Consider the following 16,257-nt stretch of genomic DNA (forward strand, 5'->3'; position numbering starts at 1 on the left):
GCTTGGTCAGGAAGGGGGGTAAATCCCCTGGAGGGCAAGTGGTTAAAAATTATGTAATCTCAACATATCATATTCCTGATATGTTCCACACTGATATTCCCAGTGAATGGCTCTGTGGGGATTGGAGGGTTGTCAGGACAAGCCTGATCATTGGAGGAGAGGCTGAGTTCCCAGCTCAGCTAGAAAACTGACTATGCTATGCTTTTCTGCCTAGTGTGGTCAGTTTTTATTAGGAAAGCAGAGAGACTGGCAGGAAACACCAGAGATTTCACACAAAGGAAGCAATGTAAAGAGAACAGAATACTTTTTCATACAAGTACATGGTACAGCAAGGACATCTGGAATATGAGGGCCCTCGAACCCCTCGTGTATCGTTTTGTTACTGTATTGTCTCATGCTCTGTCCCCCACTATAATGTACAACGCTGAGCAAACCTTTTTGCGCTATATAAATACTGTATAATAATAATATGAAGTTTTTGTTTTTTATATTCTTGAACACTTTTAGATTTTCCTTTAACATAGCAAATGTTTACCTTAAGAGTGTCCCTGTCACTGTAAGTTACTGTGATCTTTTACATTCCTTTGCATAATAACCCCACCACCACCATCACCTTTTTTTAGAATAATAATTCTTATGACTTGTTTTCTTTAATCTTTTAATGCTGCTTTTCTACTGTATTTTTAAAAAAAATTAAACAGTTTTATTGAAGAAAAAAAAAAACCACAATCCTCTTGCATATATGTGTGGCATGAATTTTGGCTGAATTTGTATTTGCTGGTCCGTAACCTTCTCTGTTTTGAAGAAACTGTTGCTTGCTTCACCGTGCCCTTTTTCAAACTAATATTTAAAAAGGAGAGTCTGCCTTCATTAATATTACAGAAGCATTCTCAGGATTGTAAAGAGATGGCTGCATTGTTTGCTTCCCTTAGATGAACCTTAGAAAATATCGAAGTACAAATTAAACTGCTCTTGCAGGGGATGCCTGACATTTGACCAGTGCACTTCACTGACGCACTTCTCCCCACTGACCTCCACTGTGGCGGCACACATCTCCATTGACTGCCATTATAACAGCATACCACAGAAGGCAAACAGCTGCTCTATACATTACACTCCCTGGATTGATTAACCCGGTCCACGGCATTGTACATTCATAACAGTAGGTAAATGTTTTCGGAATTTAGCATTTCATCTTTTACAAACAGACACACTTTATCTAGTCTTCGCTTGTTCTTCGGTTTTCTTTAAACCTGAGTTACTGGTTACAGGTCAAGGACTTACTTGGACAACTCAGCAATCTCTGAAAGATGGATTTGCTTCCGGTCAGCCATCTCAGAAGGAAATATGGTTTCAATGAGGTCCACCAGAAGAGCAGTGACAGCATATCCACCCACCCTCAGGTACTGCAACAGAGGTAAACAAATTGTCAGTCCAGGAGGAAATGCAGTCAGGACAACAACATTTACTGGAATAAAAGTGGATATTACCTCTCGTAAGCTCTGCTTGCACAATGGGCAGTAGGGCTGATGGTCCAGGCAGCGTAACAGGCACTCCCTGCAGAAGGTGTGGCCACAAGGGGTGGTGACCGGCTCCAGAAACATCCTGACATATTAGAAAAGAAAAGTTAGCTTTACTATAAAAAAAAAAGTATTACTAAAAGCACAGACCAAAACCTGATCAAAGAAAGTATCACCTACTGTCCATCTTTGTCAGGAAATCTAGGGGACCGGTTGACAAATTAGTCACATCCACAGAATCTCAGAATGTGGTTCAAAGCTCAAAAGACAAAATCGTAAGAACTGGATTTATTCACAGCCAACTAGGAAGGGGAAATGATGGAACTCTATCAGATGTCAAAACTAAAGCTGTAAAAAAGATGGTTAGCACACATTAATATATTGGGTTGGGTGGAGGAGTTGAGTGCAACCAGAGAAACGGACTGGAACTCAAATTTGGTAAACTTTGGTAAAAGCTTTTGAGACAAACTACTTTCAAGATGGTATCTAGTCCCAACCCCGAAACTAAATTTGGTAAACTTTGGTAAAAGGAATGCTCAAGTAACATCTATGCTTTAGAGACAAACTGCTTTCAAGATAGTATCTAGTCCCAACCCTGGGACTAAATATGGTAAACTACAAAATCATGCTGAGGTCATGTCTATGCCTTAGAGACAAACTTCTTACAAGAGGCTACCTGTAGGAGGTTTTTCCCACATGCCATCGTGGATGTAACAAACTTGATACCGTCTACTATATTTGCTGGACTTGCCCTGTGGTTTTCACTTTATGGTTCAGTACCTATTAAATTATACATACAATGATTCCCCCTCACACAGGATCCACATGAAGCCTTACCCAATTTTCAATTTAGGCTGTTAACTCTTTTAACTGCGACAAAACAAAAACAACAGCCAAAGCCTACCAATCTCCATCACACAATTCTCCAGAAATAGTGGTGAGAGGCTCTTGAACTCTACTGAAGTAGAAAAATAACTGACAGATACTTACAGACCAGATGTGAGAGTGTAATCCCACAAAGTACACTCCATCGGCGTCTTTACATATACATTCATTTTATGGAAGGATCTCCAAAATAAATTTTTTTTACTTTTTGAAACAATTTAAAAAATGTCTAATGTTAAATGTCTGTAATTAAGTTGTCATTGTACACTTGGCTACAAGTACTCACTGCAGTTTATGGGCTGCATTTCTCTGCTGTTATTGTTTCTTTATTTAAAAAAGAAAAAAACACTAAAAACAGAAAATATCTTGGTCACTGGTGTGTGCCTTTCCCACATACATAAACTTCAACCTATACTTCTATTTGAAAATTGTATATTACAGTTGACCCAGGGACATAAAGACATCATGGATTCACCCATGATCATAAATTGGACACCCCCTGTGTTTGGAATTGGTGATGAAAGTATTGTTTTTATCCTCTTGGCCCACCTCACCATTGCCTTTCTGGGTTATACCTTCTACATAAAATGATAAAAAAAGCTTGTAGTTTGGTTTTCCTGTTATCGTTTATATTTTTATTATGTGGACTGTAGCTGGGCAAGGACTTTAGTCAAACAAACATACATTCCAGCTGTGGAATGATTTTTTGTTTCATTCCATCCTCTAACTCAACTTGTCAATGGCAATGTAAAGCAGCCCATTCATTTTCAATTGGCTGACAATGCACAAGAAACTGAACCCTTTTGTGGGGATGCAGCACATTGTAGTACATTACCATTCACCATGACGGTAGTAATGCAGGTGCATTGCTTTAGTGAGTTGGGGTGCCATTCAAAATTAAAATCAATGCAAGGTATACACTATGGTGCATGGTGTAACATCATGTGTTGCTGCAAGGCACAGATGTAATCTCAGCATAAAAACGAACCTACTGCTCGAATAACATTTTTAAAAAATTCAAACAAATTGCAATTTTATATTAGCAAAAGGTAAGGGAAATACTGAAAAAGTCAACAATATATTTTAATTGAATATATACTAGATTTCCCTTTTAATATCAAATTTTAACATTTCCAACACAGAAGCAGCACAACCTGTGACAGTTCATGTGGGAAAAGGTTTGGAGAATATCTACAAATAACCAGAATCACAAAATGATGTAATTTTGGAACATGCAGAAAAAGAGATAGATGTTGAACTTTTATTACGCCATAAACGCAGTCATGCACATCCTGGTCTCATATTTATAGCGGGTTCCCATCAGGGGTGACAGACAGCTCTCTGGTGCAGTAGTGGGGCCCTTCAGCAGGTGTCGGTATGTATGAGAAATAACAGTGATCTGTTGTCTTCTACAAGGACGCAGTCTCTGCAGTTTTGGCCGTCTGCATGGATTCCGGCGGTGTTTTTTTGCAACAAAGACTCCTTCCTGCTTCTGGTTTCCAGGGAAACGTTCCAACCTCTCCAAATCCTACTAAATGTGTCTCTAAATAGACTGAAGGACTGTCACGCTGTTCTGTGCAGACTGCAGTCACCACAAAGTACTGCAAGGAAGAAAAAGGGAACTAAAGCTGAAGAAACTTCAGTCCCAAGGACCTGGGAACACAAGGGTACGAGTCCCAAAGACCTGGGAACATGAGAATACAACGAGTCCAAAGGACCTGGGAACATGAGAGTACAACGAGTCCCAAGGACCTGGGAACATGAGAGTACAACGAGTCCCAAGGACCTGGGAACATGAGAGTACAACGAGTCCCAAGGACCTGGGAACATGAGAGTACAACGAGTCCCAAGGACCTGGGAACATGAGAGTACAACGAGTCCCAAGGACCTGGGAACATGAGAGTACAACGAGTCCCAAGGACCTGGGAACATGAGAGTACAACGAGTCCCAAGGACCTGGGAACATGAGAGTACAACGAGTCCCAAGGACCTGGGAACATGAGAGTACAACGAGTCCCAAGGACCTGGGAACATGAGAGTACAACGAGTCCCAAGGACCTGGGAACATGAGAGTACAACGAGTCCCAAGGACCTGGGAACATGAGAGTACAACGAGTCCCAAGGACCTGGGAACATGAGAGTACAACGAGTCCCAAGGACCTGGGAACATGAGAGTACAACGAGTCCCAAGGACCTGGGAACATGAGAGTACAACGAGCCCCAAGGACCTGGGAACATGAGAGTACAACGAGTCCAAAGGACCTGGGAACATGAGAGTACAACGAGTCCCAAGGACCTGGGAACATGAGAGTACAACGAGTCCCAAGGACCTGGGAACATGAGAGTACAACGAGTCCCAAGGACCTGAGAACATGAGAGTACAACGAGTCCCAAGGACCTGGGAACATGAGAGTACAACGAGTCCCAAGGACCTGAGAACATGAGAGTACAACGAGTCCCAAGGACCTGGGAACATGAGAGTACGAGTCCCAAGGACCTGGGAACATGAGAGTACGAGTCCCAAGGACCTGGGAACATGAGAGTACGAGTCCCAAGGACCTGGGAACATGAGAGTACAACGAGTCCCAAGGACCTGAGAACATGAGAGTACGAGTCCCAAGGACCTGAGAACATGAGAGTACAACGAGTCCCAAGGACCTGGGAACATGAGAGTACAACGAGTCCCAAGGACCTGGGAACATGAGAGTACAACGAGTCCCAAGGACCTGAGAACATGAGAGTACAACGAGTCCCAAGGACCTGGGAACATGAGAGTACGAGTCCCAAGGACCTGGGAACATGAGAGTACAACGAGTCCCAAGGACCTGAGAACATGAGAGTACGAGTCCCAAGGACCTGGGAACATGAGAGTACAACGAGTCCCAAGGACCTGAGAACATGAGAGTACGAGTCCCAAGGACCTGGGAACATGAGAGTATGAGTCCCAAGGACCTGGGAACATGAGAGTACAATGAGTCCCAAGGATCTGAGAACTTGAGGGTATAACGAGATACAGCTGAAAAAAAAAAAAAAAAAAAACATAGAAAAAGGACCTGTCAGATTAGTAAAGTTACTTGTAAAGTAAAAAGGATGCTCTTGTCATTTACCCAAATCTTCATATGTATACAGCTACAGTGGGTATAGAAAAGAAACACCTACCTATAAAATAATCACATTTTGTTGCTTTGCAGCCTGAAATGAAGACAGACACAGTTTTGTTTTATCCAACTATATTTACTGATTGCAAAGTATAACATCCAAGTGAGAGATTTAACACCAAATAGTCAGAAACATTTTTTTTTTAAACCAAAACAACTGAGTTGGAAAAAGGATCACCCCCTCCTAATAATGACTTGTAAACCCAATCAGATGTAGCTAATCACCTTCTCGAAGGCACACAAAGCCATTTGAATTTCAACTGATCAGCTCTGGTCATTTTGATTAGCTCAGCATGAAAAGAGCTTTCCTGGAGCATTTCAGTCCTTGGTAGTGCAACTGAAGCAAACAATCAACTATGGGTGTCAAGGCACTGCCAAAAGATCTCCGGGATAAGGTTTTGGACAGGCACAAGTCAGGAGATGGATACATAAAAAAAAAAAAATAAAAAGGCTTTATCAATGCCTAAAAGCACAGCGAAGTTTATTATTAAGAATTGGAAGGTATTTGGTACAACACAGACCCTCCCTGGATCAGGACATCGCTCCCAGCAGATAAAAGAGCCAAGAGTAAACTGGTCAGAGAGGCTACCAAGAGGCCTACAGAAACTCTGAAGCAGTTGCAGGAATTTATGACAAGGATTGGTCATTGTGTGCATGTAGCAACAGTATCACAAATTCTCCACAAATGTGACTTGTATGGGAGGGTTGCAACAAAACTCCTCAAGAAAGGCCTCATGCAGACACGCACCTTGAAAATTCTGAGGCCACATGGAAAAAGGTGTTATGGTCAGATGAGACTAAAATTTAATTATTTGGCCTCAACACTAAACAATATGTCTGGTGGAAATCCAATACAGCTCACCATCCAAATAACACCATTCCTACAGTAAAGCATGGAGAGGGGAATATCCTGTTATGGGGGGTTTCTCTGCAGCAGAGACTGGAGAACTTGTCAGGATAGAAGGAAAAATGGATGGGGAAAAACAGTGTCAAATTCTTGAGGAAAATCTGCTGCCCTCTGCCAGAAAGTTGTCAATGGGAAGAAGGTTTACCTTCCAACATGACAATGACCCAAAGCACACAGCAAAAATGAGCACACAGTGGTTGAAGAAGAAAAAGGTGAATGTCCTTGCATGGCCTAGTCAGAGCCCAGACATAAACCCCACTGAAAATCTGTGGAATGACTTGAAGACTGCAGTCCACGAATGGTCACCATCAAATTTAACTGAACTTGAGCAGTGCTGCAAAGAAGAGTGTGCAAATATTGCAAAGTCAAGATGAGCAAAGTTAGTAGAAACAAAGCCCAACAGACTAAAGGCTGGAATTAAAGGAAAAGGTGGTTCAACAAAATAATGACACAAGGGGGTGATCCTTTTTCCAACTCAGTGATTGTTTTTTCTGACATGTTGGTATTATATATCTTTCACTTGGATGGTATAGGCTGCACTGAATGAATACAGCTGGATAAATCAAAAACTGTGCCTGTCTTAATTGCAGCAAAATGTGATTATTTTAAAGGTGGGGGGGGGGGATTATTTTCTATACCAACTGTATTATAAGGAGAGCACCAACACAATGCAAACCCACTGCCACGATTCTTTTCTGGTCTCTGGAATACTAGGAGACATCTCCAAAATAGAGGAACTCATGACACAGCAGAGATCTCCCTGGGTCAGGGACAGGTGACTATAAAACTGGCAAAGGGCGGGGAAGTGGCTGTACTTAAAAAATAAATACACTGAACCCTCTGGAGTTGACTTCCTAAAAGAAAATACTGTTCAGGGAAGCTGCACTTCACAAAGGAATTTCCCCCATAGCTTAGTGAATGAGGTGAAGCTCTGCTGCCTTCCATCAACTAATCATGTGAAAGCAAAAAATGCTTTTTTCTTATTTTTCTTTGCAAAGTGAAATTTCAACGTTCATTAAGCTCTGGGGAAAATTCACTTGCAAAGAGAACAGCCTATTTTCCTTACAGAATCAACCTCTCTGTTTTTATTATTGTCCCAGTGTCATGCTGGATATACATTAATAAATATGCTTCCGTTTTCGATTTTTTTACTTGCTATGTTCTGCAGGAAGGATTAAAGTGTTTGTAAAGGTTCAGATGGTTTTTTTTGTTTGTTTTTTTAAATAACAAACATGTCATACTTACCTGCTCTGTGTAATGGTTCTGCACAGAGCATCCCTGATCCTCCTTTTCTCGGGTTCCCCCGCTGGCACTCCTGCCCCCGCTCCCCCCCCCTGCTGAGTGCCTCCAAGCTTGCTCTGGGGGCACTCGTGCATTCTCGCTCCTGAGTCACCTAAGACACAAAAAGCACAGCTCTGGCCCATCCCCGCTCCCTCATCACTGTAATTGACAGCCAGTAACATGGCACTCCAGTAACACAGGTAACCAGTCCGGACAAATTCTGACATTCTACTGCTACATGTAAAAATCCTAATTTTTTTGCTAGAAAATTACTTAGAACCCCCAAATATTATACATTTTTTTCAAGCAGAGGCCCCAGAGAAAAAGAAATGGTTACGTGTTGCATATTTTTATGTCACATAATATTTGCTCTGTGGTTTTTCAAACCCAAATTTTTGGGAAAAACTATACTTCAATGAATTTTAATGCACAAAAACACAATATAACACAACATTATTGGTAAAATATAAAAGATGCATGTTGCGCCAAGTAAATAGGTACTAAATATATCATGTTTTAAAATTGCGTACGCCCGAGGAATAGCTCCAAACTACAGTACATAGAAACCTCCATAGGTGAGGCTTTAAAAGCCTTTACAGGTTACAAATTTAGAGTTACACAGGAGATCTGGCGCTAGAATTATTTCTCATGCCCTGATGTTTGTGGTGATATCTCACATGTGTGGTGCAATTGTCGTTTGCTTGTTTATTTTTAACACTGTACTGTTAATTTTTTAGCAACTTTATTGCTCTGACAAGGGATAAACAACATCCCTTGAGATAGCAAGGGCCATGACAGGTCCTCTTTATGGAAATATCTGGGGTCTCTCTCTTCTCTGGCTTCCAAAGCATCAAATCAAACTGAGATCGGTTTGATCTGATGCATTCACAAGCCAGTAATGACTTGTTTACATGAGACTGAAACCAGAAGTGAGAAATCCTTGTTGTTTCTGATGTCACACAGTGGGAGGAACAACATCACTGTATACCAGAAACCAGATGCCACTAGTCACATTCGTACTGGGCTTTCCAATCGGACAGGAGAGCCCGGTGAAGGCACAGGGGGGACCACCTTTCACAACCTGTAAAAACTATTCCAGTGGCTGTATATATCCTGGTATAACCACTTTTATCCATTTATAAATGTGCTAAGGGATGGGAAGTGGTTAATTAATAAAACAATTTAAATAGGATTTTTGTGTAGACTGATTGTAGACAATATTTTTGTATTGTTTCAATAATAAAAATCTGGCAGGGCTCCCGAAGGGAAGGGGATAGTGGCAAATGGAGATCAGCCCCCCATTTTCCCATTATTATTATTCTGTTTTTTCTTCTTTCTGGTTTTCATTCTTCTTTTCTCTCCATCCTCTACCCCCCTCCAACCTTTCTTTCTCACCCCTTCTCTTTCTTTTGCTTGGATATTATATTCCATCTACCGTATTTGCCGGCGTATAAGACGACTTTTTGACCCTTGAAAATCTTCTCAAAAGTCGGGGGTCGTCTTATACGCCGGTACACATGTTTAGGGGGGCTGCGGCATTAAGTACAGGGGTTTGCAGGGGCTGATGTCTCTTACCTGGATCCAGTCCCACGACGATCCGGTCCAGGAAGCGCGGCGTCTCCTTCAGTTCGGCCACTGGATGTTCGTGCGGCTGCTCGGCTCCGCCTCCTCACCGGTGATTGGCCGCCAGAACTGTAGCTCAGGAAAGGCACACAGGCGGCCAATCACCGGCGAGGGGGCGGAGCCGAGCGGCCCCGCGAAAATTGAGTACCGGAGCAGCAGGTAAGTGTTCTGTGTAGAGGTGCTGCTGCAACCACATATGCTGGCTGCAGCAGCACCATACGAGAACAGGGTCAGCAAGTCTCAGTGGGAGGAATAGTGCCCCATCATTGGTGTCACTGATACCAATGATGGGGCACTATTCCTCCCACTGACACCAACGATGGGGCACTATTCCTCCCACTGACACCAATGATGGGGCACTATTCCCCCCCCCCACTGACACCAACGATGGGGCACTATTCCACCCGCCACTGACACCAATGATGGGGCACCATTCCTGCCACTGATACCAATGATGGGGCACCATTCCTGCCACTGATACCAATGATGGGGCACCTATTCCCCCCACTGATACCAATGATGGGGCACTATTCCTCCCACTGATACCAATGATGGGGCACTATTCCTGCCACTGATACCAATGATGGGGCACTATTCCTCCCACTGACACCAATGATGGGGCACTGTTCCTCCCACTGACACCAATGATGGAGCACTATTCCTCCACTGATACTAATGATAGGGCACTATTCCTGCCACTAATGCCAATGATGGGGCACTATTCCTGCCACTAATACCAATGATGGGGCACTATTCCTCCCACTGACATCAATGATGGGGCACTATTCCTCCCACTGACATCAATGATGGGGCACTATTCCTCCCACTGGTGTGCATTGGAAGAGGGGTAGTCTTATACGGCGAGTATAGCCCAAACACTACATTTTAGCAGGAAAAGTAGGGGGGTCGTCTTATACGCCCAGTCGTCTTATACGCCGGCAAATACGGTAGTTCTCTTTAGATGCTATATCCCAGGGCTTTTGTAATATGGAAAAGAGGATTGTATTAATATAAGGATACGTAATCCTACTTAGCTCCTATTTTTACAATTGGTAATATCCTTACTATGGGAATACATTGTACCTTCTCTTTGTATAAGCTAGCTGGTAGAAAATCCAGTAGACACACACAAACTTGGGTTGCGAGCTGAAACCTGAGGAATCTTACATACTGAAACTGCCTTCATTCTGTGCGATCAGATATTATGTCATCCGGTATGTACTGTTTCTTTGACATAGGCTTTGTTGCCTAAAGTACAGTCAGGTCCATAAATATTGGGACATCGACACAATTCTAACATTTTTGGCTCTATACACCACCACAATGGATTTGAAATGAAACAATCAAGATGTGCTTTAACTGCAGACTGTCAGCTTTAATTTGAGGGTATTTACATCCAAATCAGGTGAACGGTGTAGGATTTACAACAGTTTGCATATGTGCCTCCCACTTGTTAAGGGACCAAAAGTAATGGGACAGAATAATAATCATAAATCAAACTTTCACTTTTTAATACTTGGTTGCAAATCCTTTGCAGTCAATTACAGCCTGAAGTCTGGAACGTATAGACATCACCAGACGCTGGGTTTCATGCCTGGTGATGCTCTACCAGGCCTCTACTGCAACTGTCTTCAGTTCCTGCTTGTTCTTGCGGCATTTCCCTTCAGTTTTGTCTTCAGCAAGTGAAATGCATGCTCAATCGGATTCAGGTCAGGTGATTGACTTGGCCATTGCATAACATTCCACTTCTTTCCCTTAAACTCTTTGGTTGCTTTTGCAGTCTGCTTTGGGTCATTGTCCATCTGCACTGTGAAGCGGCGTCCAGTGAGTTCTGAAGAATTTGGCTGAATATGAGCAGATAATATTGCCCGAAACACTTCAGAATTCATCCTGCTGCTTTTGTCAGCAGTCACATCATCAATAAATACAAGAGAACCAGTTCCATTGGCAGCCATACATGCCCACGCCATGACACTACCACCACCATGCTTCACTGATGAGGTGGTATGCTTAGGATCATGAGCAGTTCCTTTCCTTCTCCATACTCTTCTCTTCCCATCACTCTGGTACAAGTTGATCTTGGTCTCATCTGTCCATAGGATGTTGTTCCAGAACTGTGAAGGCTTTTTTAGATGTCGTCTGGCAAACTCTAATCTGGCCTTCCTGTTTTTGAGGCTCACCAATGGTTTACATCTTGTGGTGAACCCTCTGTATTCACTCTGGTGAAGTTTCCTCTTGATTGTTGACTTTGACACACATACACCTACCTCCTGGAGAGTGTTCTTGATCTGGCCAACTGTTGTGAAGGGTGTTTTCTTCACCAGGGAAATAATTCTTCGGTCATCCACCACAGTTGTTTTCCATGGTCTTCCGGGTCATTTGGTGTTGCTGAGCTCACTGGTGCGTTACTTCTTTTTAAGAATGTTCCAAACAGTTGTTTTAGCCATGACTAATGTTTTTTCTATCTCTCTGATGGGTTTGTTTTGTTTTTTTCAGCCTAATGATGGCTTGCTTCACTGATAGTGACAGCTCTTTGGATCTCATCTTGAGAGTTGACAGCAACAGATTCCAAATGCAAAAAGCACACTTGAAATGAACTCTGGAACTTTTATCTGCTCATTGTAATTGGGATAATGAGGAAATAACACACACCTGGCCATGGAACAGCTGAGAAGCCAATTGTCCCATTACTTTTGGTCACTTAACAAGTGGGAGGCACATATGCAAACTGTTTTAATTCCTACACCGTTCACCTGATTTGGATGTAAATACCCTCAAATTAAAGCTGACAGTCTGCAGTTAAAGCACATCTTGTTTGTTTCATTTCAAATCCATTGTGGTGGTGTATAGAGCCAAAACTGTTAGAATTGTGTACATGTCCCAATATTTATGGACCTGACTGTATATATTTATTGCTGTTCAGTCGCACCCTACTTGATGGAGATCTGAAAAAGTGTACTTATTATTCTGTATGTAATGTCTTCCTTCTTCAATTAAATTTTATTATGAAAAAAATAAAAAAAATCTGCCAGGGATTCTACTTTCCTAAAAAAATAAATTACCATCTCTTGTTTGCCTCTGTTAGAGAGGTCTCTAATCTTTTGTCCATGTAACAGTGGAACAGGAAGTTTAGAGAAATCCCCCCAGTGGAAACAAATAGAAAAAAAAAATATCTGAGGTTCTAACGCTTTGCCACTTTACTTAAAACAGATTTGGCTGGGGTTAAATGTTAAAATTGTTTTCTTTTATATTTATTGAATTCATGTTTGTAAAGTTGTTTTTTTATTGTTTTCTTTCTTTAGACAAATCACATATTTATAAACATGAAAATTACAATGGATTCTGTTTGACTAGATCATTTCTAAACTCAGCAGAATCAGCTCATTATTGCCTGGGACATGACAGGCCCGATATTTGCTCTTTTAATCTTTTTGAAACCTGGAGTGCTTATTTGGAGAGAAGCCCAGATCATCTGCTTGGTAATTGACAATAACAACCTTCATTTCTCTCTACATAAGGCATCCCTTTGCTTTGCCACTTGTGTTACAGAATTAATTAGATTTTGCCATGATCTACTGTGTAGAACTGTCCACAGATATTACAGGATGAAAGTTTACTAGGAAAAAAATCTGATTGCTAAAAGATCCTTTGTATGCCCAATGTACATACAGGCTGCAGGTTCCACCCTATAGCCCAATTCACACTAATACTAAACAAGGCATTTACAGGAAGTTCTGATTCCTGCCATGCCTTTCTCAAGGATTTTAGGGCCAATGTACACAATGTTAACAAAATGCAAATTAACACGCGTTATTTCACCCATTTATATGTGTTGGGTTAAGGCAGCCCATGAAAAAAATGGTTGTTGACGCACCCCCACCATGCTTAACCCCTTAACGCCGGCGCTTCCCAGCCTTTTAAGAGGTTTCTGATGCCAGGACCTATGATCATGTGACCTACTGACTGACTGTCATAGCAGTCACATGATCAGAAAGCTCCCGCAAGTAGTGATAGGGAGATTTCTGTTGGCACCAGTAACTGTGCTGAGAGAGAGCAAGGCGCCCACTCTTGGCACAGGTTTGTTTACATTTTGGTACACATATATGTGGCCTCTCTGCGTCAAGGCTCACCCATCGAGTGGCCACATAAATGCATACTGTCTGCGCAATGGCGTTAAAAAGGCACATGACCCTTTTTTCTAATGCAGCATACACTGAGTATTTCAGTGCACTGCAACACAGGTGTATTGTTTTAGTACTTTGGGGTTCCATTCATACTGAATGGCACTGAAAAACACATTACGTGCATTGCCACATGTTCCTGTTTTTTCTGATGACACTGGTGATCAGGACAGACAGAGGGAATGAATCTTCCTAACAGGAACACAGCAATAAAAAATATGACAGGGGTTCTAACCCCTCACTGCTCTGTCCAAATCTTAGGCTCCGTTTACACCTATGCAGTTTGCTTTTTGTCCATTTTGCAGTGCTTTTCGAAGGTTGTTTTGCATTTTTGTACATGTATTTTTGATGCATTTTGTTCAACTGTTTTTTTTGTTGCTGGGAAGAATAAAAATGCAAAAAACATGGCAAAAACGCACTACCATGGATTTGAAAAGCTTTTCTATTGAACTCTTTTTAAAGCAAAAAGCAGCATTTTTGCTACAATAAAGTCCCTGACCCTTTCCAAAAATGCAGCAGCTCAAAAAAGCATAGATGTGAACATGTTCCATAGGAAACCAGGTTAAATGGACTGTAGTGAGTTTCTGCAAAAAAGCACTAAAAAAAAAACAAAAAAAAAAAAACCACACCAATCACTGCACTCTACCTTGTGTTTTTTAAATAAATTGATCATGAATGTATCCATCACAGCTCACCGAATACAAAGGGAACATTCCACATCAGAAAGGCTCAGCAGGTCTTTTAGAGATGAAAAGGGGCAGATTTTCTGAGAACCATCTTCTTCCTGATCTGAAAAGAAATTGGAAGTCTTAGAATCACATATATGATTCTCCCAATTTACCGCTCTACTGGTTTATTACTGAGAATAAGAAGTACTGGTGCTTCATATCACCTGTGATCAATCTGGCCAAGATTGATGCAGAAGCATACAGAAATCAATACAATTCATCTGGCACTGGTAAGACTTCATCAGGGGAAATTTTGATTGGTTACTGCTTATATTTTGTCTTTCCTGATTGCTTCCTAACCACCTCCTCAATACGCTTATACTGTTCTAAGGGCACTCCAGTCCAATCACAAGATCCAGAAGGTTCCAGCACCGACTTCAGTGAAGAGAAGATACAGCTTACAGCAGATGCTCTATAGTAAGCCTATGGGTGACGTCAATGCCCTGGCTCTGCAGCCGTCAGCAGTGATCTCTCCTAAAGCCGGTGCTGGAAAGATCCTGTGACCGAACCAGAGTTACTTCAGAATAGATAAGTATTGACGTCTTTCATTTTACAGGCTAAATAGAATCTAGATGTTCTTAGAATATGGGGCTCTTACTTTTTTTTTTCCAATGCGGAGTCCTGCAGCAAGAGTTTAAATACCCTGTGCTAGCTGCACTAAGACCAGGTCTTAAATGTACATGGTCCTACTCACCTATGTGCTGGAAGCACAGAGTATTTTAGCCCTGCAAGATGCAGCAGTGTAGGTAAAAAGAAATATAACCCTGTATTTATTCTGGCTGCACAACAGAAAAAATAGGGATTTAAATGGACTTTAAAGCATTCATATATTCAACTTTCTCATACACATCTGTCATCACTTAGGCAACTATTTTTTAGTATTAAGGAGAATACGAGCAGTTGATTTACTGGCAATAATCATATTCAGAGTATTGGTAATTTTATAGGTCAATGCAAACATTTCCCGGCATGCACCACTGACTCTTGATTAACCATCAATGCTCACATGCAGTTTAACTTCCGTAACTTCCTTATCCAGACTGAATAACCGCAAAGCTGCCAAATACACGAACATTAAGACTCATTGTGCTTTAAGGGAATTCTGCTCAATAGTACCGACATTTCCCAAAATGCATCACTGATATCTTAATGCCTCTAGATTTTAATGTGAATTTTAGTGTAATTGCTGTCATCTTGGCACCTCATAAAAAGTAAAAAAGGGTGACAATAAAAAGGTCAGCTGTACCGGGCAGCAGAGTTGCTAAATGGTTAGCACTTCCACCTGGCAGTACTCGGGTCGTTGGTTCAAATCCCCGCCACGGCACCACCTGCCTGGAGTTTGCATGTTCTCACTGTGCCTGCGTGGGTTTCCTCTGGGTACTCCAGTTTCCTCCCACACTCCAAAGACATAGTAGGTTAAATGGATCCGGTCTAAAATGGCCCTAGTATGTGTATGTATGAATGTGAGTTAGGGACCTTAGATTGAGGGTTAGGGACTGATGTGAATATATAATAAATACCAAAAAGCGCTGCTTTTGATTGCACTATATAAGTACCTGTAATGAATAAAGGAATAAAGGTCAGTATGGGAGTTACTATCCTAATACAGGATTTACAAGGATGAAGATTTCATGGTAAATATTTTCATGATGACAGGTATGCTTGCAAAAGATAATAAATAGCAATTCTGCTGGTTATTATACAACCGTTCATTACTTGGATCTGGAGATGAGAGCTCAGATAGGACTAAACATAAACAGACTGCTACAATTGCAGGCGTCAAACCCACAAGAGACAGAGATCCGTGAGAAAGAATGTGGTAAAAGAAAATCATGAATAGAGATGAGCTTGGGCGTCCTCCAAAATCTCTAACCTAAACTACTGCTTTCCTGTACTCCAATGCTCACGTGATCTGACCCCCATTCTGCCCAAACTCATCTTTAATTATGAATAAAATGCCAGGTGCTAATAGCA

At 41.6% G+C, this 16,257-nt stretch overlaps 1 protein-coding gene across 1 annotated transcript in view; it reads right to left on the minus strand.

Annotated features, from left to right (window-relative positions):
- Positions 1 to 16,257, minus strand: part of LOC149458012 (LON peptidase N-terminal domain and RING finger protein 1-like) — a 112,201-nt gene that overhangs the window by 48,394 nt on the left and 47,550 nt on the right. Inside the window, exons 6-8 of the mRNA XM_089682814.1 lie at positions 14,251 to 14,344; positions 1,491 to 1,605; positions 1,285 to 1,406 (exon numbers count right to left, since the gene is read on the minus strand). Coding sequence (XP_089538940.1) covers positions 1,285 to 1,406; positions 1,491 to 1,605; positions 14,251 to 14,344 — 331 coding nt within the window. The remainder of the gene's footprint in view (positions 1 to 1,284; positions 1,407 to 1,490; positions 1,606 to 14,250; positions 14,345 to 16,257) is intronic.

The sequence above is a fragment of the Staurois parvus genome, unplaced genomic scaffold, assembly GCF_062004578.1.
Source record: "Staurois parvus isolate SC_StPar_1 unplaced genomic scaffold, SC_StPar_1.0 ptg000298l, whole genome shotgun sequence".
In the NCBI taxonomy this organism is placed as follows: domain Eukaryota; kingdom Metazoa; phylum Chordata; class Amphibia; order Anura; family Ranidae; genus Staurois; species Staurois parvus.